The sequence below is a fragment of the Mytilus trossulus genome, chromosome 6, assembly GCF_036588685.1.
Source record: "Mytilus trossulus isolate FHL-02 chromosome 6, PNRI_Mtr1.1.1.hap1, whole genome shotgun sequence".
Classification (NCBI taxonomy): Eukaryota; Metazoa; Mollusca; class Bivalvia; order Mytilida; family Mytilidae; genus Mytilus; species Mytilus trossulus.
The window spans coordinates 71,565,281-71,589,198 of NC_086378.1; the positions used below are offsets into that span (position 1 = coordinate 71,565,281).

The 23,918-nt window shown below is 32.8% G+C and overlaps 3 protein-coding genes across 3 annotated transcripts; 2 read left to right on the forward strand and 1 right to left on the reverse strand.

Annotated features, from left to right (window-relative positions):
- On the forward strand, positions 1-3,587 carry LOC134722974 (uncharacterized). The gene is made up of 3 exons (XM_063586608.1): positions 1-889; positions 1,163-2,208; positions 3,546-3,587. Exons 1-3 carry the CDS (start codon positions 1-3, stop codon positions 3,585-3,587), a joined length of 1,977 nt encoding a protein of 658 aa, XP_063442678.1.
- A 4,492-nt stretch (positions 3,588-8,079) lies between these two features.
- Positions 8,080-11,951, forward strand: LOC134721800 (synapse differentiation-inducing gene protein 1-like). Its single transcript, XM_063585029.1, has 3 exons — positions 8,080-8,223; positions 10,380-10,508; positions 11,454-11,951. The coding sequence occupies exons 1-3, from the start codon at positions 8,161-8,163 to the stop codon at positions 11,595-11,597; spliced, it is 336 nt and encodes a 111-aa protein (XP_063441099.1). The 5' UTR covers positions 8,080-8,160; the 3' UTR covers positions 11,598-11,951.
- A 4,345-nt stretch (positions 11,952-16,296) lies between these two features.
- LOC134721801 (heat shock 70 kDa protein 12B-like) lies at positions 16,297-23,378 on the reverse strand. Its single transcript, XM_063585030.1, has 4 exons — positions 23,024-23,378; positions 18,664-18,882; positions 17,730-17,883; positions 16,297-17,429 (listed from the first exon to the last, which is right to left on the reverse strand). The coding sequence occupies exons 1-4, from the start codon at positions 23,366-23,368 to the stop codon at positions 16,378-16,380; spliced, it is 1,770 nt and encodes a 589-aa protein (XP_063441100.1). The 5' UTR covers positions 23,369-23,378; the 3' UTR covers positions 16,297-16,377.
- Between the last annotated feature and the right edge of the window lie 540 nt (positions 23,379-23,918).

Consider the following 23,918-nt stretch of genomic DNA (forward strand, 5'->3'; position numbering starts at 1 on the left):
ATGAACAGAATGGGATCTTTTCACTATCATGCAATTTGCAGAAAACAATCTAAGCATAATAATAGATATTTTGGAGGCTTAGCAGTTTTGATTAAAGACAAATTAAAACCATATATTAAAATGTTAAATAATACAAACCCAGATTATCAATGGGTACTTTTGCAAAAGAATTATTTTGGTTTTACAGAAGATCTGAATATATGTTTAGTATATTTTCCACCTAGTTGTTCAGCATACACCCAGCGACTCGACCAAGACATTCTAGATTGTATTGAAAATGATATCTCCACATTTCAAAAACAAGGTAAAATTTTACTCTGTGGAGATTTTAATGCTAGAGTTTCATCGGAGCCTGACTTTATTGCTAATGACAGTAGTAAATTTATCCCAGTAAATACTGATTATACAATAGATAAAGAACTTCTCACTAGAAAAAATCAAGATAAAGTTTTAGATACTAGGGGAAAAGACCTATTAGATTTATGTATAAGTAATCAACTGAGATTTTTAAATGGAAGAGTGCTGGGTGATATGTTTGGTACATATACATGTCATACACCAAACGGGTCTAGTACTGTTGATTATGTTATTCTGTCGGAGAGTATCCTGGACCAAATCTTGTATTTTAAGGTCTCAGATTTTATACCAACATTGTCAGATACTCATTGTAAACTAGAATGGGAAATACTTGCTACATATAAGCAAGAAAATCTATTTCAAGACAAAAATACACATCCCTTGTCACCTAATTTTAAATGGGATGATGATTCGGCTAATAACTTTCTAATGGCACTGGGTTCTGCTGACATTCAAACCCAATTACACAATTTAAACAATAAGACAACACACAACTCACAAATCTCAGTTGATGACACATGTCAAGAGCTAAGTAATATTATACACTTAGCTGCATGCAAATCTTTAAAAAGACCAAAAATAAACAGTAAAAAACATAAAAAACACAAAAAATGGTTTAACAAGGACCTAAAAAATATGAGAATGCATCTTTTAAATTATGGGAAAATATACTCAAAGCATCCAAAAGACCCACTTGTTAAAAATCATTTTTACAAACTTTATCGTCAGTACAATAAAACAAGGAAACAAACATACAGACAATACAAACAATCCTTGCTTAATCAATTAGAAAATTTACACGCAGACAATCCAAAACTATACTGGAACCTTATAAATGACTTGAAGGACACCAAAAAACATGATGAAAATTATTCTACAATTGATTCATCTACATGGTTTTCACATTTTCAAAATCTGAATACTTTACAGGACAAATTCAAGGCACGCCTGGAAGAATTACAAAAACAGCTAGATAAATTAGAGACAGTAAAATGCTTTAATGAGCTTGATATTTCCATAAAAGACACTGAAATATCAAAAGCTTTAGCTAAACTAAAACCTAACAAAAGTCCAGGGATGGATAACATCTCAAACAATATGTTAAAACATGGTCAATCAATTCTATTACCTATTCTTAAAAAACTTTTTAACACTTGTCTTTCTTCTGGAATTAATCCCAAGTGCTGGAGTGATGGTTACATCTCAACAATTCACAAATCTAGTGACATTACAAATCCTAACAATTATAGAGGAATCACAGTGACCAGTGCCATTGGAAAAGTGTTTAATAGTGTTCTAAATAGTAGGTTTGATGATTTTTTATTGAAACATAAATTAATTCATGAATGTCAATTAGGTTTTACAAAAAAAGCTAGAACTTCAGATCACATGTTTATTATTAAATGTATTTTTGATAAATACTGTAATTCAAAGGATGGAAGAGTTTATGCCTGCTTTGTGGATTTTCAGAAAGCTTTTGACACAGTCATTCATATTGGTATTAAGTTGAAATTACTATCTGCGGGCGTGGGTACTTCATTTTATAATGTTATTAAACACATGTATGAATCAAGTAAATCTTGTGTTAAAATTCAATCCAGAGTAACAGATTTTTTCCAAATAAAACTTGGAGTTAAACAAGGGGACAATTTAAGTCCCAATCTATTTAAGTTATTTATAAATGACTTGCCAGAGTATTTAAAAGAAAGTGAAGACCCTGTAATACTTAATGAAAAACCAGTTAACTGCTTATTATATGCAGATGATTTGGTCCTTTTATCAACATCTGCTAAAGGATTGCAAACAAGACTAAACAACCTAGAAAAATATTGTAAAGATTGGTGTTTAAGTGTAAATCACACCAAAACAAAGGTTCTGATATTCAACAAAGCAGGCAGACACATTTGTGAAAAATTTACTTATGAAAATATGTTGATTGAGAGTGTAAATAATTATAAATATCTTGGTTTGCACTTTAGTGCATCAGGGTCATTTTCATATGCTCAAAATGAACTGTATAAAAAGTCCTTGAAGGCTTATTATAAATTGTACAAGAATTTATTATCACTTAATCCAAGCATAAATACCAGCTTACATGTATTTGATCATACCATAAAACCAATACTCCTATATGGGTCTGAAATATGGGGAACTTTTAATCCATTCTCAGCAAGATTCAGAAATGGAACTTTACCATTTGAAAAAATCTATTCCAGTTTAAAATGTGAGCGACTACATATAAAATTTTGTAAACTGGTTTTAGGTGTTCATAAAAAATCCATGAATTTTGGAATTTTATCCGAGCTAGGACGATTCCCACTATATTATGATGTGATTAAATCCATGTTAAATTACTGGTATCGCTTGGAAAATCTTGATTCCCAATTTTCTCTTCTTAAAGATGCTTATGTAACATCACAGAATCTTTCTCACTCAAAAAAAACATCTTGGTATGGCTCTATGAAGTCAATTCTTGAAATGATCCCAGACATCAATCATCTATCTTCACCATTACCAAAAATTAATAGCTTCAAAGCTAATATGAAAAAAATATTAAAATCATATTTTATAGACTTGTGGAACACTGAATTGGTAAAGCATTCAGATGGTAAACTTAGAACTTATGTTACATTTAAATCAGTTTTTGGAAGAGAAAAATATCTTTCCATTATTGGGAATTTTGAACAGAGACGAAGCTTAACAAAGCTCAGAATTTCATCACACCACTTAAGAATTGAGTCTGGAAGGTATCAGGGTACTCTCCTAAATGACAGAACTTGTACTCGTTGTAACTCCGGAGATGTGGAGGATGAATATCATTTTTTTTCCAATGTGTTAAATTTAATGATGACCGGAATCATCTATTTCAAGAGATAACTAAAAGTTGCCCCAACTTTTTAACTCTTAACGCAAGAGATAAACTGATATGGCTTATGAACACAGAAGATAAGTCCATTCTCACTGCTGCATGTAAATTTATTTCGAAAAATTGTTAATTATGTGGCCTTCTTGTCTGCTTCAGACACGAGGAGGACTGTGTAAATACCACAGCTCCTTGAGTACCGCCCCTTGGTGTCTGTTGCAGTAGGGAAACCTACACTATTCTCAATACCTGTTTACTGCAGTATATGTTATTTGCTGTGAATATACATAAACTTTTTTCATTTGTGTTTGTTTTTCTGCATCAGATACGAGGAGGATTGTTAGAGCTTTTAAGATCACAATCCTAGAGCATCGTCCCTTGGTGTCTGTTGCAGCTAAACAATCATTTATTTTATATTTTATATTTATACATTTTCAGCAAAATATTATAAAATCAAGTGAGAAAAAAAAAAAGAAAAAAAAAAAAAAAGTGGGGTTTGCCACATCTCTGGAGTAGCAACTCTCAAATACTTTTTTATTTAACAAATAATACCTGTATGACTATTCCAATAGTTTATTTTACAATGTTATGTAAAATACTGTATGTTGTATCAATCATATATGTTATGTGTATATGCCCCCCTGGGGACCTAATTTGGAAAATAAAATTTATCTTATCTTATCTTATCTTATCATATGACGTATTGCAAGAGAGAATTGTTGTTGTGAATTCATGTGCCGAAAGACTGTCCATAAAAACACTGAACTGAATGGGATTAATGTTAATAATGTCTTGCCATAAATCATCTCTTTTGTCTTGAATAAAATCACAGATAGTAAGTGTTCAACAATATTCAGGAAGAACTTTCCACATTTATCGCAAAGTAAATGTTCATCTTCAAAACGTACTATAGAACATAAGTCAATAACATACTTGGCAGAGGCACGAAGTTCGGGAAACTGTTTCGCAATTGTCCATGCTTTATGCGGTTTGATTGCAGAATGAATACGTCTAAACATATAAAAGTCATTATCGCATGAAATTCGGTAAGACCACCATGTTTCTTCACTTGCGTTTATATTCTGATTTACAATAACTGACCAAAGTTTTTTTGATGGGAAAGAACCAGTATTTGCAAAATTGACAATATAATCTGTAATGTTATATTTTTCGGCTGCTTTATAGATGTCAGGTATAAAACCAAGTTGTTCTGGAACACATTTATGTTTGAATTCCATAAGTCTGCTTATCATTATTCGTTTTGGTAACGCAGAAGACTTTAACCTACATAGTCTACCAAAAAATAAAAGTTTACAACTGTTGATAATGCTTTCAACTGAAAACCAACCTAGAAGACTTGTACATTTATCAGAACGGGTTCGTTTTGGAAGTCCTTGAATGATTTTACACACAAATCTGTGAGATCTTTCTAACATCGTAATTTCTGTTTGAGTCAAATTGTTCCATAACTCACAACCATATAGAGCTTTGCTGTAACATATTTGAAGTATTATCTTGGAACACGTCAAAGGATTTAAAATTGATGGATGAATTCCAGAATTTAGAACTGAAAGAGCAGTTGATCCCAACACTCTACAAGCATTCAACGTCTGGCCCAATGATCTAAATTTACAGTTCAAAAGAATACCGACATGTTTGGCAGACGTCACGAGTGGTATGATGTCATCATACAAAGTGAGATTGCTTGTAACATTCTTGTTCTTCTTTGAATAATGTAAGACGTTGCTTTTAGTCGGAGAAAACTTGAATGCCCACTTCTCGCTATATGTCTGACAAATGTTAATAAGTTGTTGCATTCCCTTTTCTGTTGTTGAGAGTAACGCAATGTCGTCGGCTTGAACAGAGCTGCTTACACTGATATCTAGAAGAACGCATCCCAGTTTAGAATCTTCAATGTCACAATAAAGATCGTTTATGTATACTAAATATAACAAAGCTGATAAGATGCCACCTTGACGAACGCCTCGTTTTAGTTCAAACCAACGAGATAGCCTACCATTGAACAGTACAGAACTACGCATCTCACTGTACATTTCATCTATGAGCAGCCATAAATCACCGGTAACTCCATATTTATGCAGTTTACATAACAATGCATCATGCCATACGGTGTCGAAAGCTTTCGTGCTGTCTAAAAGAACAACTATAACATCGCTGTTACGTTCAATATAATGACGAATCGGTTCTTGTAAGTTAAATGAAGCGTGTATACTTGATAATTCCTTTTGGTATGCCATCTGAGATTGATGTGGAAACTTTATGTGCAAGGAGTCGAATCGAGAATAAAGAGACTTTTCGAATATCTTAGCAATACATCTTAGATAAATAAACTAGATAAATAATATCAAATAAAACATGGTTACGAGTTGGTAAAAATAGGGTACGAGTTGGTTGAGTACGACTTGCCGAAAGTACGAGTTGTCGTGTACCCGATTTTGCAACTTGCAACCTATTTCCCAGATAGCAATACTTTGTTGGGACAACATTGGTGATTAGTTGGCACAGTTGGTAAACAGTTGGAGTTGGCAGGACAACAAGAGACCAACGTTGGCCCAACAACACTCAGCCAACAGTTATTTTGACACTGTTGGCCCCTCGTTGTCCCAACAACACTCAGCCAACAGTTATTTTGACACTGTTGGCCCCTCGTTGGCCCAACAACTTGGCAACAACTGTCATTTTTGTATGGTTGGCCAAATGTTGGCCCAACATTTTCTTACCAACTGTTATTTAAGTAGTTGGTCCAATGATATTCGACTTATGTCGACCATTGGTTCAGTGTAAGTTCACTGAACCAATTTTAAACAAACTTTATTTCAATGCTCATTCTTATGATACATTTCATGAAAATATTGAAATATAAGCCAACATTGTGCCAACAATATGCCAACGTATTCAGTACTAATCTCCCCGTTTTATACCACAGATTTTTTTTTTTTTTTAAATATTATTCCAAAGTGAAAACAAAAAGATGTGCTCTTGATCATTCTCTTTATCTAAGATTTTCTAATCTGTGTAGTCATCTAAATGTATTTGTCTTATTGTTTGAATATTTTTTTGCGCAAACAAAATATATTTAAAACCAGCCCAAACAAATAAATAAAATTTGAATATAGTTTCATTGAAAAAAATTTCATTAATTACTTCTGATGAATTGACATGAGTGGATTTTCTCATTCCCCAATTGACAGTTGATTGTATATCATCTATATATACAATACAGTATAGTCCATACTATATTGATTACTAGTAAAAACTAACGTGGTTAAAGACGTTGGCAAACTGTAGCTAGTACGACCAACAATGGCCCAACATATTTTCAAACCTAGACAACGTTGGTAGACTGTTGGCAAACAGTTAACATTGTTGGCAGATTGTTGGCCAACAGAATGCCAACGTGGGCCCAACACATGATTGCTATCTGGGTTCATGACCCTTATTGAGTCCTCCGAAAGTTTCAGTTTGGTCAAAGCCTGCTGCATCTCTTGAGAATGCATGTGTACAACAATTCTTTTGTTGAAATATTTGTACTATTGACCATGATTGACTTTTGATAATGAAAGTTAAGTATTAACAAAGAGCTCCATTCACCTGTGGAGTTGTACTCATGATCACATGACTGCAGACAGTAATGCTGTCCATTGACAGGTGATTACAGATAACTGTGCCAAGCAAGAATTGACAAGATAACAATAGAAGAAACTTCAAATATAATTATTGACTAAATGCAATATGTTATGTCCCTATACTAAACTAGGAATGTTTGACAAGTTTTCATACCATAATATGGTTTTAAGAAAACAATGCTCCATTTTGGTTGGAATAATTTGTTTTGAAAAAAAAAAGAATTATACACCAATTGGTCTATACCATTATATGTCAATTGGTGGATTATACGTCAATTGAGGTATAATCCACCAATTGGTGGTTATTCCTGACCTGTTTATATGCTGCGAAAATACAAAATTATAAAAGCTGTAGGTTCTGCTACACTCTTACTGTTACGTAGTTACTTTTAGTCTACACACAGGTACGCGTATCATAAATGTTTTGGGACGGAAATATATTACAGTCGACTATTATGCGTTATGGTCATACATTCAACATTGTGTTAATAAAATATATTCCAGTTGACTGGTATGCATTTTACATTGTGTTAATTAGTATTGACAGTCACTTAGCATACAGGTATATTTCCGCCCAAAAACATCTATGATACGCTACACTGTTATTATAAGATAAAAGAATGTACTTTCTGTCCATTTACCTAAAATAATTAATGTAATAACTCTAGATATCCATGTAGTTACAGTAATCAGGTACAATACTGGAATAGCTTACCAATAAGATGATAAGACTGTTAAATATAGAAGATGCAGAGGCACTCAAGAACAGCCTCACATCTTATTTAACTGTTTAACAGAGTAGTCTCACAACATGCCAACAGACATTCAATTTAATTTCACATGTAAATATGTTTAAATGTGCACCATATTGATTGAAATAATTAAAACTTGCGTGATGGGTCTAAGACCTGTAGCATTTGAAGGATATAGATGTAGATTTGGATGCATGGATTTTCTTTTATTTCAGGGGCCCCTGTACTTACATTTGTAACTGTTACCGTAGGGGTTTCTTTTCTTTTCAGGATTCTGAATTTGCAACGCTTTTAGGATTTGCCACACTCAGAATCCTCAAAGGTATAAAGTTATGGTCATCATTATGACCATCTGCACTTGTTTCATGCAATGTTAAAGGAACTCTGCTACCTATGATAAACTTACTTATTATGTCTGGATTTAATATCTTGATTTTTTCAATGAATTTATTTATTTTTCAGAGACCATGTAGCTGTATGTATAATGTGAAAACTGTATAACTATTCCCTTGTAAGATCTGATGATAAAGTTTCAATCAAAATGAGAAATCAAGGTTATGGAGCCATGAATGATCAGCAGGAATCTACTCCATTAAATCCTAAGGTAAAAAAACTATGATTAAACATGAAAATAGGAATAAAAAAGTATGCCTTACTATGTAAATATCAAATACTTACTAACATGCTTTAATACAAGACAAGAGAAACACACAAGCCACTAAATAGACACACAAGACAAAACAGACATACACAAAGACAAAACAGACACACAAGTCAAAATAGACACACACACAAACACAAAACAAACACACACTAAGACAAAAAGACAAAACAGAGACACAAGACAAAACAGACACACAAGACAAAATAGACACACAAGTGAAAACAGACAAACAAGACAAAACAGACACACAAAAAGACAAAACAGACACACAAGACAAAACAGAAACACAAGACAAAATAGACACACACAAAAAGACAAAACAGACACATAAGATGAAACAGTCACACAAGACAAAACATACACAGAAGACGAAACAGAAACACAAGACAAAATAGACACACACAAAAAGACAAAACAGACACACACAAAGACAAAACAGACACACAAGATAAAACAGACACACAAGACAAAACAGACACACAAGACAAAACAGACACGCAAGACAAAACAAACACACAAGACAAAATAGACACACAAGTCAAATCACAGACACACAAGTCAAAACAGACACATACAAAGACAAAACAGACAACACATATGACAAACAAACACACAAGACAAAACATACAAAACATATGACAAAACAAACACACAAGACAAAACAGATACATACACAAAGATAAAACAGACACACAAGGCAAAATAGACACACACAAAAAGACAAAACAGACACACACAAAGACAAAACAGACACACAAGATAAAACAGACACACAAGACAAAACAGACACACAAGACAAAACAGACACACAAGACAAAATAGACACACAAGTCAAAACAGACACATACAAAGACAAAACAGACAACACATATGACAAAACAAACACTCAAGACAAAACAGACAACACATTTGATAAAACAAACACACAAGACAAAACAGACACACACACAAAGATAAAACAGGCACACAAGACAAAACAGACATACAAGTCAAAACAGACACACCAGACAAAACAGAAGCACACACAAAGACAAAACAAACACACTAAGACAAAAAGATACACAAGTCAAAACAGACACACAAGACAAAATAGATGCACACAAAAAGACAAAACATACACACAAGTCAAAACAGACACACAAGACAAAACAGACACACACAAAGACAAAACAGACACACAAGTCAAAAAAGACACAAAGACAAAACAGACACACAAAGACAAAACAGACACACCAGACAAAACAGACACACAAGACAAAACAGACTCACACACAATGACAACACCATGGTCTAGATAGCCTGATTAGATACAGGTACATACTTTGGATGGGTCAAACTAGTTTTATGTGCAAACAATTTTTTTCCTTTGCCTATCCGGCCAAAATGTTATAAAAGTAAATAGTTACAATAAAATAAACCTTCACAGTGTTGTCACTACTTACTGGAACAAGGAAATAAACTGCATAATTTAAAAGATTTGTCAAAGGTCATCTTTGCTAGATAACAAAAAAATAAAATAACAGTTCTACTAAGTTGTTTCATGAAGTCTCACCACTAAAATTCTTTGAAATTAGCCGTTTTTGATTTTATTAGAGGACAGTAAGTATTTATGTTGTCAGACCATTTGAGAGTTCTGGGATATTTCTGTGTAAATGTGGGGATTGAAAAAGTCATATGTATGTCATTTTTATTCCACCGCCGAATTTAGCCATTTTGAACACAAATCAACAATGGACTCTTCAATGGAGAAAAAAATAAGACAAAAGAATAATAAAATTTCTACAACACATATGATTGACAATATACATGCTACAAAACTTAGTGCTTAATATAAGTAAGTTGTAAATTGAGACAAAGACATTTTGTTTTTGTATTTTTACTTTAAAAAAATTAGTGCTTTCCATATTCAAGTAAACTCATCAAAGATACCAGGACTAAAATTTGTGTATACGCCAGACGCGCCTTTCCTCTACAAAAGACTCATCAGTGACCCTCGAATTCAAAAAAGTTAAAAAGGTAAAAAAAGTAAGAAGTTGAAGAGCTTTGAGGACCAAAATTCCGAAAAGTGTTGCCAAACTATTTTTTTTATTTTACAGGGTTCTGGACTAGCTCCAACAGTTGCCTTTGTAAGACGACAACCAAAGGACTATAAATTTGGGTCTATATTAGTTTCAGTCTTTTGTTTCTTTCCAGTAGGTCTTATTGCATTGTACTTTTCATATCAGGTAAGCTAAAACTTAAGTACATGTATTATATGTTAGCACTATCAAAACATTTGGTGTATTTTTCCTGTTATCTTTTTTTGTGATAGTTTTTGATCTTTTGGTTCTTGCTTCAGATTGAAAATTATTGTTAAAAACTATGGATTGATTGATTGTTGGTTGATTAACGTTCAGTGGTAAAAACTGGATAATCTATAAGTCGTGGTATTTAATTCCTGTCAAAAAGAAAACTTTCCTATGAAAAAATTCAAACATATTTTTTAGAATTTTTTTTTTGTCAGGTACTACTTTTTTACAGTGGAAAAGCCAACCTGCATAATGTCAGAAGTTTTATTTAGCTTTATTCAGTTATCTCCAACTGCTTTCTGAGAATCTTCACCAAGGATTAGTTTCAATTCGATTTTATTATTTGATTTGTGGAAAAGCTAGATTATTTTACTTCAAACAAAGAAATTTCTAGTGTCTAAATTAGATAATGTTGTTATCTCTGGAAAAGTTTGCCATCTGAAACATTATAGAACTTGACATGTATCATGTGTTACTTTTTAATATAATTGTCTGAAGAATAAGGTTTTAAAATATAAAATATGTCCCTTGACTTATACCATGATCAAACAGTTTTAATTCCAAACTTTAGCAGGTATATATATTCTTATAGTGTTAGAAAACAAAAACACTCTATGATATAAACTTGATTTTATTGACATTTATTGAAAACAAATACAATGTATATAATATTCTGACTAATGAGGAGATACTTCCAGTCAACCAACTAAGATATCTGTGAAGTCTCTAGTATATTTTTAAATTATTTTGTACCCTGACACTAATATAAAAAAAGAAAATGTGGTATGATTGCCAGTGAGACAACTATCCACAAAAGACCAAAATAACACAAACATTAACACTATAGGTCACCGTACGTAACAATGTTTTCTGATGTTTCAGGTTAGTAAATTCTATATGAGAGGAGACCTAAACAAATCTGTGACATCATCAGAAAGAACAAAGTCTTTAATACAGATTACTGTTGTGATAGGCTGTTTGATATGGTTTGGTGCTATTTTTGGACTCTTATACACTACATATTGATACAATTTTGGATATTGTTAGGTTTTTGTATTCTCAAACACTTAAGGGACATAAAATTGTTTTAAGTTGCAATGTTCCAAAAACAATAAAAGTCTTCTACATATACATGTATACATGTGCTTGTAAAAGGTATATTTTTATCGGACGCAGCTCATGTATTGTTTTAGTCTTTTAATTTTTATATGAGGTATAACAGAAAATGGTTTGTTGTTTTACATACGACTTTGCTAGATATGATCACATAATATGCAAACCATTTTCTCATTTGTTCTATCTATAGTTAATCTTGCCATACATGTATACTAATTTCTTGAATTTAATGGTTTAGATGTTGCAGATGTGAATATGGATTGTGTTTTTGGCACAACTTTTTTGAATTTTGGATCCTCAATGCTTTTCATCTTTGAACTTGTTTGGCTTTATAACTTTTTTGATATGAGTGTCACTGATGAGTCTTATATAGACAAAACACACGTCTGGCACACAAACTATTGAAAACCAAAAAGTATATTTTTGCAGTATAGCTGTAGAAAATATGTGATAGTCATAGAAGAGAACAGTGCATGATTCCCTATAAAAGTTGCCTTTTTATGCTGACTTGTGCTCCTTTCTGAAACATATAATTTTAGTTAAAAGCTTATCTGGTTCTATAAAAGTTATTTTGATACTGCAACATTCAGCATATTTAACAGTTTAAACAGAAGACACAAAAGAAAAGAAAAATATGTGCTTTTTTGATACTTAAAGTACATAAATGTTTGATAAAAAATACTTCATTTTTCTTTTCTCTTCAATAAGAAATAAAGGAAAAAATTACCATATATGCTTCTTCTCTTCTCTGAATCTGAAAACAGGAAAACCCTTCTTCATAAGAAAATCAAAATTATTTAAGTTCTAAAAAGTATGAAGTATGAAGCCTTCTCTATTATTAATTTGATTTTGTGATTACGTAAAGGAAACAATTATAGTCCAGAATTTAACTCTCAAGATCTCAGAGACTACTGACAATCAGATCTTTTCATTTTGTACTGTAATAGAAATTTGATAGCAATCATTTGTTAGTTTAGTTTAAACATATTTTTTTTGCAAAAGTAGCAAAAGGGATTGGACACAAGTTATAACAACATTAGAGACGTCCTCTCCCAAATCATTTGTTGATATGCCTGTGAACATTTTACTTGTTTGTAAAATTACTTTTAAGCTCACCTGCCCTGAAAGTGACTATGAATTAATTAGCAATGTTGTGTGTCCATCAGCAGTTGCAGATCAAAAAAAATTTAATGGGGGAGGGGCACTGACTGCCTTAGAGGCGGTTCCTCCAATCATGTTTTAGTCATTCGTTTACAGAAGAGGGACAGGGGTGTCTTTTTTCATATTTTCTATTGAATAACTTCCATTCCCTCGGATACCAGATCTATATAAATAAAGTGTTACTATTAATCCAATATTTCCCCCTGAAGAAGGTCTGTGAAGGAGCGAAACCAGTCAGTTCATGAATCATTATCAGGCTCTGTTAATTATGTGTTTTGGCATATTCTATATTTAAAATATACTACATATTTAAAGACAGTAGTTTATAAGAAGATAAAGCAGTATGACATTGCAGTAGATGATATGTTCATTCAAATGTAAAACTATGGCAGTTTTTTTTTATTGAAATTAGTTGACTTATATTGTTATTGATTTAATAAGACTTGTTTCATATCTGTTGGTGTGTTTAACACTGAAAACAAGGCACTTATAGATATTATTAGATGAAATACATTTGTTTCATATATATATATATATTTTTTGAATAAAGAAATATGTATAGTTATTTATTTTTGTTAAACTGTGACCATATAAAATATTTTTTTGATAATAAATTTATACAGTATTAAGTGGCCATAGGTATATTTTGTTACCTGGTATAACATCTATACAAAACTCTCATTTTTTATATTTAATTTATATACTTTTTAAGAGTATTGAGTTACTCCCTGAATTTAGGAACACATAACATGAAAAAAAAACAAAAAGTGATGCTGTGGATACCAGCCATTGGTGTGGATTCAGAAACCATTTTTTGGGAAAAGGTTCTACTTTTATATCAGTAACCTTGAACTTAGCCCTATTGACCAATATCAATAGATTCTTCCCCTTCCATATATCTTTCATCTATTCATTCCTACTCAGCAAAGGGAACTCGTTATTTTTAAACACATTATCCATATGGTTAGTAAAAGTAATCTTGATCTTTGAGTCTTACTTTTTGACACTAACATCAATTGTTTCTCCCACTTCCCTAAGTCTATCCAACCAATCTTATGAATGATTTGTTAGTGACAAACAATCATCAGTGAAATACTTTTCGATAATTGAAGTTTTGGATTGCTCAAAGTTTTTTACATTGGATTTTAATGTAAATTTAGAAGAAATTGCTGGGAACAAATGTTTATCTTTAGGTTCTCACTTCGATTTGACATCATATCATTGTATGACGTCAGAGGGGTGAAGCTACATGATTAATTTCATATGTAAACGATATTTTTGTTTTTACTTGGCTCAGACTTTCATTGCAACAAATGTAACAACCATATATATGTAATACATAGTAACACATTTCAACTTGACTTATCTCATTGAACTTGAACAGATTTTAATCAGTTATGCAATGTACGTTATGTCGATCAGGTACACTAATTTACATTTTGATATTACTCTTGTCTATATTTTACTGCAAAGACTAATCACAGAATTTTGAAGAAAAAATCCTTACAGTCTTTATTTTCTATGTTGTGTCTTGTCTGTCTGTCTGTCTGTCTGTCGTTGTCAGTTTATTTTCGATCTATGAGTTTAAGTGTCCCTCTGGTATCTTCCGCCCCTCTTTTATACCTTGTTTTGTTTATGTCTATTGTATAGTAAATACACTCATCATAGAAACCAGGACTAAATTTTGTATATACGCCAGACACTTGTTTCGTCTACAAAAGACTCATCAGTGACGCTCGAATCCAAAAAAGTTAAAAAGGCCAAATAAAATGTGTGAAGTAACTTGGCGAAAAATATTAACAATCATTGCCTATTTTTAATCCTCATGTTATACCTTTAATAAATCATGTATATACATATGAGAATAAATGAAGTAACTTCTCTTTTGATAACATTGACTATTGTCAGAAATTATGTTAAAATGACATTCAAACTTATAGATCGAAAATAAATTTGACAACATTCATAGACTGACGTAGATGTTTTTCAGTTCAAGCTTTTCTTTAAATTTACTGTTGTTTATTAAGTAATACTAGAACACACCCGTGATATCGCGGGTCCGTGACTGAATTAAAGTATATAACTATCGCAAGCCTTATTTTAGTATTAGTATTGTCATCTGATAAAATCATGCCGATTATAAGATACACAGTTTTCTCTGCTTCCAAATCTTTCTGTTTGATCCCGTCGAACTGGAATTATCAATTAATGGTATGAATATTAATTATTTGGAAAACAAAAGGACCTGGAATGGAGTATTTTTTAATCAACAGCATTGTCCTATATTAGTTATAAATAAAGTTGAATTCTTTGATTCGCTGTTTTACGTCATGCCCGCTAACAAATTGAAAACTGTACCTATACGCCTTATTTTTAGGCCAGATTTTTAGTATTCGTATTGTTATCTTGGAAAGTCTTACTGATTAAAATAGTACAATAGGTAACAATTTGACAATTTAGTAGTGTCAACCCTGTGATTATGGCCCGTGTAAACAGAATATAATAGCATATTTATCCTGAATACACCGTTTGGTGGTGCGCCTGTCAGATGCAGAACGCAATCGGAACAACTCGGCCTTTCTGGTTGCACGAAGAAATAACTATGTACTGCGTAGCGAGAATGGCCGAGTAGTTACGATTGATGCAGAACGTACAGATAAAGTAATAGGTAATAGGTGATTATACTATTGGTATCGGTATCGGACTCGACCCGGAACTTCTTAATTATTGGCAATTTTAATTACTCGGAAAACAAAAGGGCCTGGAGTGGTGTAATTTTTAATCTACACCTTTGTACTATATTAGTTGTATATAAAGTTGAATTCTTTGATTCGTCGTTTTTACGTGATGACGGCTGATAAATTGGACCTCGTAATTTTAGTATTATAGATATGCATTAAAAAATAAGTTTATTTTTTCATGCATATATTACTTAATAAACAACAGTAAATTTAAAGAAAAGCTTGAACTGAAAAACATCTACGTCAGTCTATGAATGTTGTCAATTTTATTTTCGATCTATAAGTTTGAATGTCATTTTGGTATCGTTCGCCCCTCTCTTGAATGAATTCCAGAAATTTGTCCATAAGCTTTGTTTTATGTTCTACAGTCATTAGCAAAAATAATCATAATAATAAATTCATTCAAAAGCCTTGTGCACGTATATGGGTCTTCAGTATTTAGATATTACGTTTGTGAATAATTTTGAGAATGCTCAAATTATACTATACTATTGAGAATTGAGAAATTAGTTTTGTATCCTTTTCATGTATGCTGAAGGACGCCTTCGGGTGCGGGAATGTCCCGCTACATTGAAGACCTGTTGATGACCTTCTGCTGTTGTGTGTTTTTCTTCTATGGTAGGGTTGTCTCTTTGAAACATTCCCCATTTCCATTCTCAATTTTATTATTGACAAAACAATAAGAATATCGAAGAAAGTAAGACACCTCTGGTATGATAACATTATTATTAATGAATGCATGATAAACGGTTACAAAAGGAACGAAGAATCCAAGTTGAATGTTGAAATCATAATTTAAATTTTGCCTTGCATGGTGTTAAGGACGGAATTTCCACTGCAGTGACACTTAGTTCAGTATTTCCAAAATGAAACTCCACTGCCAATTGGTGGTTTTCGGCGGATGGGTTTGGCACATTGATGTCTAATTCGCCAAGAAGACTACAGCCGTCATCATCGACATATTTTGGGTCTTCAGAGGGTGTGTAGTACACCCGCAATCCCATTTGAGGCTGAAATGGCGAAGTGGTTGTATAGCCTTTAACGACCTTTTGACCTGCTAGAACAGACGTGTCTGCTTTCATAAAACTACTGAAAACATCATTACAATGTGCAACATTTCCAATTCTGTATTTTTTTCTTTCATCGTGTTTTGCTGGATCGAATTCTTGCGCAATCTTAACACCGTATGTATATCTTGCAATACGAGACGAGATGAAATCTGGTCTATGACCAAACAACACAGCTCCTTTCAGAACGGAAATACCTGAATCTTCTGGTACGATAACTCTTGTGTTCGGAAATGCTTTTCGGACTGCCTCTTGTATCATTGGCGACTCAGAAAATCCCCCAACAAGTAGAAAAATGTCAACATTGCCGGACTCTTTCTTTCGAAGCACGTCCTTCACATGCGTTATGATATTATCGATTGTCGGTTTGAAAAGGGATTTCATAAATTCCGCATCAAAGCGTATCTTGTCGCCGAGAATAGATAACTTGTCTGCGAGTGTTGATGCCTTTACTGTTTTTGGAAAATCTTCGTCCAAATCTTCCTTGCATATTTGATCCAAAACTACGTATGGAACTGTAAAATTCACTTTCCCCGATGTGCTATTTTTAATTGTTCGCTTCAATGTCTCAAACTCTCTAAATAGATCCATGTAAGACGATGTGTACTTTTTCTGTAGTTTTCTCATTACTGGTCCACCAAGAATTTTCACAAATGTTTGAAAGAACGCATTGTCAACTGATGTCCCTCCACATGCATCCCCCGAGGCTTTACACAATTCCTTCAGTCTGGTTCCATCCAGTTTTTCATGGACAGTTATGTCAGCAGTTCCACCTACAAGAAAACAATGTATTTAATTTGTACAAATTGGGAAAAAAATAGAAAAAATGTACAGGATCGAAATCACAGTTTTTCTCTGAAAGTTTTTAATTAAACTAAGTGCACAAAAATAGAGACAAACTTTGCTTTAGGTACTGGCCAACGACTGTATGTAATGCATGTGTTAACATATCGTTAACTTCATCTGATAAAAAAAGTATTAAAAACAGCTACTTCTATTTTCAAATGGAGCGGTGTGACTTATCCAATATTTTTAGAGTTACTTTTGATACATATTTCATAAGTAAAACGTACCGCCTAAATCAATTATCATGAATTTTGTTCCTTTTTTGGACATTGAAAATCCAGTTTTTGCTCCTTGAAGTTTCTCTATAGGAAGATGTTGACAATATATAGAGGCTGCTTCTGGTTCTAATGCTATCAGTAGTCGTTCTCCGGGTATTTCTGCCTGTAAATATAGTATAAGTAATAGTTATTTACAACTGTGAATCGTTCACTATAAACGATATAAAATAGTGAAGAAACTATAATTTTCGATTCGACGTTTTCCGTAAACATTTTCTATGTAAACAAAAAAATACAAGTAGCTGACTAGTGACATACTTTGTATTTCAAATAGGAAAACCTGCCGAAAAGTTAACCCATAAGGTTCAAGCGTCTGTAAGATATGAGTATATGACAAATTCAACATAAACTGGACCTTTGATAGTTTAATCATAAGGTTATAAACTCTCTTTCGATACCTCTGCTGGTGGACTATCAGTCCCCGAGGGTATTATCAGCTCAGTAGTCAGTGCTTCGGTACTGACATTATTTAACAAACTTTACTAAAATTGTCCGTTTATAAATTTTGAAATTATTATGAAACTAAGGTTTCAACTCCCTCAGGGAAAGTTGACTTTGAATAAATTTGGCTATTTATTTTAGGCATTTTTGACATATAGCTCTTCAACGATTTTCGGTACTTATCTTTCTGCGGATTTCCAATGTTTGGCTTTGAGCGTTCCTTATGAAGGTAAATACAGAAAAGCGCTTCGGACGCAATAAATTATTAAACTTGTTGTTTTTCCATTTTTTTTTCCAGATACCAGAGCTATTTTATAATGACGTATGGTATTGAAACCATGCTTTGATATTTACAGACAACTTCAACAGCTTAAGATAAATTTACAACTTCTATGATTACAAAAAGCATTAGAACATCACGCATTTTTTTTTAATAATATACCTTCTCAGCACTGGCACGCATGAATTGCTTTGCTGAATCCGACCAAATTGCAGGTACTGTAAGGACCCACTTTATTTCATCAACTTTCAGTCCCGTCCCTTGTTTCTCTAGTTCCTCGAGTAAGTGGTCCTTTAATGCTCTGATGGACATAGAGAATACATCAATTGCTGGTAATGTTCTTCCAGTTATATCTTCAACAGCCATGTCGCTGGTAATATGCTAAAAAGAGTAATCATCTTTAAAACAATCAAATATTTGTTTTTTTCCTCAGGCGCAGATTCAGGATTCGGTGCTTTTAGAGGAGGGGGTGGCATAAGCACAAATTTAGCTGTATTTTTATCTGGATTTCAAATTTTTTCATATTGAATGGAGAGTTGCTGGATGCGTCTCATTTGAATATATATATATATACAACTCGTCTAAACATCAACCCAACAATGTTAGATCTGTAAATTTGCTTTCGCAATTTTTTGGTTCTTCCCTCGCCGGGATTCGAACCCATGCTATTGTGATATCGTGACACCAAATCGCCTGCACTGCAGCCGTCCCGCTAGACCACACGACCACCTGGGCTCTCAAAAAAGAGCTTTCGGTGGGCATGTGTTACCTTTCCACGTCAGTTTTAATCTAGCGGCGTACTACAGTACATGATATATAAGGCATGAAGATGTTATTGTTACAGATCAGCTAAATTATCTATAGTAATTACAAATTAATGTAAGATACAGTCACAGAAAATAATTATATTCATAAGTACGTCTGAGTCAGTGACAACCCTACAACAGATGTATCCATCGGATCGCCATCAATGATGGTGATACATGGCTGTGTACATAACGTATATACAACTTGTCTAAACATCAACCCAACAATGTTAATTCTGTAAATTTGCTTTCGCAAATTTTTGGTTCTTCCTTCGCCGGGATTCGAACCCATGCTAATTTGATATCGTGACACCAAATCCCCTGCACTGCAGCCGTCCCGCTAGACCACACGACCACCTGGGCTCTCAAAAAAAGAGCTTCCGGTGGGCATGTGTTACCTTTCCACGTCAGTTTTCATCTAGCGGCGTACATGATATATAAGGCATGAAGATGTTATTGTTACAGATCAGCTAAATTATCTATAGTAAAGGATCCTACAAATTAATGTAAGATACAGTCACAGAAAATAATTATATTCATAAGTACCAGTCGCAAAGCAAGCCCTTAGAAACGACCGTTGTTGCTACTTTCTTAAGACAACAATGGAACTGATATTAAAACCCGCCATTCTGAAATTGCGTTAATTTCGCGGAATTTTTTTTTGGCGCCAATTTGGAAGTTTATCCCTTTTTCAGTTTCCTACTAGCCATAAGGGTCTGTAATATATTTATTTCGATTTGTTAAGCATGGATTATATTATCAACAGGAATAAATTCTCAAACATGTCAAATTGGCCGTCTTTTAACGATCCCGTAATGCCGTTGATCGTCGTTTAAAATTATTTTCTTCTCTTTTTTCATAGATTTAATAACAAAGACTATATGTACTATACAAAAAAATAATAACACGTATTTCAAAATAAAAATAAAAGCATCAAGTATAACGTTCTATCACCCCTTGGGAAACCCCGTTTTAACTAAATTCCAAAATAAGGACACTTTTTTGACATTGTAGTTTTTCGGTCTTACACATTGATGTCACCTTGCATTTAAACACAGTCAATGTACACATATATCTAGTAGGTTTGTTTGAAAAAGTAATGGCGAGATCAGCTGTGAATATTTGACTGGATTAATATATTCTCTTAAGACTAAGTCAGTGAAATGTATGACTTAATTAACTAAAACAAGGTAAGTAAATCGTATACTGTCTTTGCTCAACACTAACTGCTTTAGATGACCGACATAAAACACATTTTGTGATTTTAAGGAATCCTGCAAAAGTAAATGAAAAAGTATTGTCCTAAATTTGAACTTAGGCAGCCAACAAACCATTTGATTTTCTGGTGGGATAGGGGTTGGTGGCTATTGAGTATTGATTGTAATATAATTTGGTTTTTTTCCCTGAGAAAAAAAATGTTTCTTTTACCCTCAGCTGCCATTTAATGAAATGCTAAAATTGAAAAGAGAAGAATTGTTTTCAACTTGTCAGGGGAAAAAAATCCATAGTTCCCCTCCCTGAAAACAAATGGTTGCTGCCCAAACAATCTCTTTCAGAGTATCATTTTAATCAATCTTATTCAAAACTTTATCATACTGACATGAAGTGTGACTTAATTTTGACTTGTGATCTAAAACATAATTGTCCACTTAGCCCCCAGAAACTGCTCTGAAATACTTTCACATAAATATAAAAATGCATAGTTTTTTTAATGTCATTAATTATAATTTTTTTCAAATAGAAAAAGAAAAATATTACTGAGTCTATTTTAATCTTATTCATTTTCAAGTTCATGATTAGCACCATTTATTTATTGGTTTAGTGTGTCATTTTATAATTTGAGCCCATTCAGTAATTTAAAAACTATAACTTGCATGAAATCAATGAGATAACATTTATTGATATATTTAGATTGTACATACAAAGATTGCAAATAATTTTCCTTTTATTTAAAACAATGAACAGAAGATTTTACATTCAGAATACTTTCATTATAATCTCTTTTAAGTTTAAATGAAAAAGGTAGGACCTACTTGCAAGTGTCTGAAATGAAAAGGAAATCAACTCTTGATTTTTTTTATCATTTTCATACTGTCTTGATCCATTATTCATGAATATTTAGACTACCCCTTGTATAAATTGAGTAGACATTTATTTCTGTGTTAAAATAATTTGGTTGCAGCAGTAAAAATACCTACCAAAACATGAATATTAAATTAACTCTTGGAATATTAAATTAATATTAAATTATTAACCCTATTATGGCACATGGGGACACATTTAGGGCCTATTTCACTGGGACTGAGTTCTGAAAAGTGATAAAATGTGTTTCTCTATTTTTTGGCACATGTTTATAGTATCAAAATGTATATAAGAGATTATTTTAATAATATCCACTTGTAAATAACAGCATATGGTGTTTGATATAACAATAGTTTTTCATGATAGTGTCAAACAAAGGGACGTAACTCGTGAATTACCGTCGGCCCCGCTTCGTCAGAAATATCGACACTTCTAACTGGCACATTTGCGTATCTGTGCATATCAACTGGCACAAATTTGACATATCATAGTCAAAGTTATGTTACATAACATAATTTAAATTCAGCATAGCTTCCCGAGAAGTTAAGAAAGAAAATTACGATTTAAATTTTTTTTGACCACATTTTTTGGTCAATACCTACACTTTGAAGACATATTATGAAAGAAAGAAATGAGTTAAATCCATAATTGAGTTAATGAAAATATTCCTTATATACTCAAGAATGTTCACTTAAAAGCAAATTAGTTTTAATTCATTGTAACAGCTACAAATTCAAAAAAACGGGCTTCCCTTTTTTGGGTAAAAAAATGTCCATATATGGTAATCACATGACGTCCATTGTTGCTTTAAGAAATGGGGTCAAACCGGGGTCAGCTTTCCGACTGGTACGTCTGAGTCAGTGACAACCCTACAACAGATGTATCCATCGGATCGCCATCAATGATGGTGATACATGGCTGTGTACATAATGTATATACAACTCGTCTAAACATCAACCCAACAATGTTAGATCTGTAAATTTGCTTTCGCAAATTTTTGGTTCTTCCCTCGCCGGGATTCGAACCCATGCTATTGTGATATCGTGACACCAAATCGCCTGCACTGCAGCCGTCCCGCTAGACCCCACACGACCACCTGGGCTCTAAAAAAAAGAGCTTTCGGTGGGCATGTGTAACCTTTCCACCCACTTCAGTTTTAATCTAGCGGCGTACTACAGTACATGCTATATAAGGCATGCAGATGTTATTGTTACAGATCAGCTAAATTATCTATAGTAAAGGATCCTACAAATTAATGTAAGATACAGTCACAGAAAATAATTATATTCATAAGTACGTCTGAGTCAGTGACAACCCTACAACAGATATATATATATATATAATATATATATGCTGGATTTTTATTCGAATAATCCACATTAATAGAAAACTCACAAGCATACAACATACATTTTTTTTTTGGAAAAAAAACAAAATACTTTTACCTAAGGAAACTAAGTTATTGCGTTATTTGAATAAATACATAATGTTCAACCCTTAATTTATCAACCGCCCAAATAATTATAAGTTCATCAATTTTACCTTATTCTTATAGAGTTTCATCTTATATGTATAAAGAACCTTAGATTCAACCAATAATTAGTCAACCGCCAGAATAAGTTTAGGTATTTCACCTTATTATTATGAAGTTTCATCTTAAATCGGTAGAAGTAGTAATATTTGTCCTGTTCTCCGTCCATTGCAAGGTTAGCGTATTCATTTTCTGCCTCGTATCCAAACGATACAAACTTTTTGTTATTGTCTAGCAGAAGACATGTCGGTGTTTTCAATGACAAAAGCTGTCGACCACCAGCATTCCAAGCCTGGTTTGCGTGGATTTTCAGAGGGTCTTTCTCGTAAGTGTGTCGTAGTGAAAATGCGTAGCCAGAATAAGTGGTGCCAAAATCTATAGCTGCGACCAGCATAGTCTTGTCTGAAGCCATATTGTATATACCTAGAAATGAAAAAGTTAGAATCATAAATGATTAAAGAAAGCTGTTGTATTATCTTACTCGTGCTTGCGGGTTTGCTGTCTATTGAACTGGTATGTTATAGTTCAAACTTTTTTTTTCTGAACTGCATGAATTCATTATACATTCGTAAAAGATGGGGGCAGAGTCTTCAAAAACTAGTTCAACATCAGTCTCTTTATTGTCATATAATTACATTAGATGTATGTTTCATTATAATACGTTATTCTGATTGGCTAATTGCACATCAAATGTTATTCCGTAAGCAGTTGCATGAGACAATAACATTTCATTCATGATGACACGAGGTCCCACGATAAAGTGCACAGGTGAATTTAAAAATTTAACTCCATGAAAATCGTGCTTTTATAATCCTAGCTAAAAAATGTAATTATAAGTATTGAATGCTTCTTTTTGTAACTTTATAGGTTTGTAAAAGCGTTGACCGTGCGTACATTTTAAGAATGAAGCGCTTCCGCGCTTCATACAAAATGTACTTCGGTCAACGCTTTTACACCCCAATAAATTTACAAAAAGAAGCATTCAATTCTTAAATGAA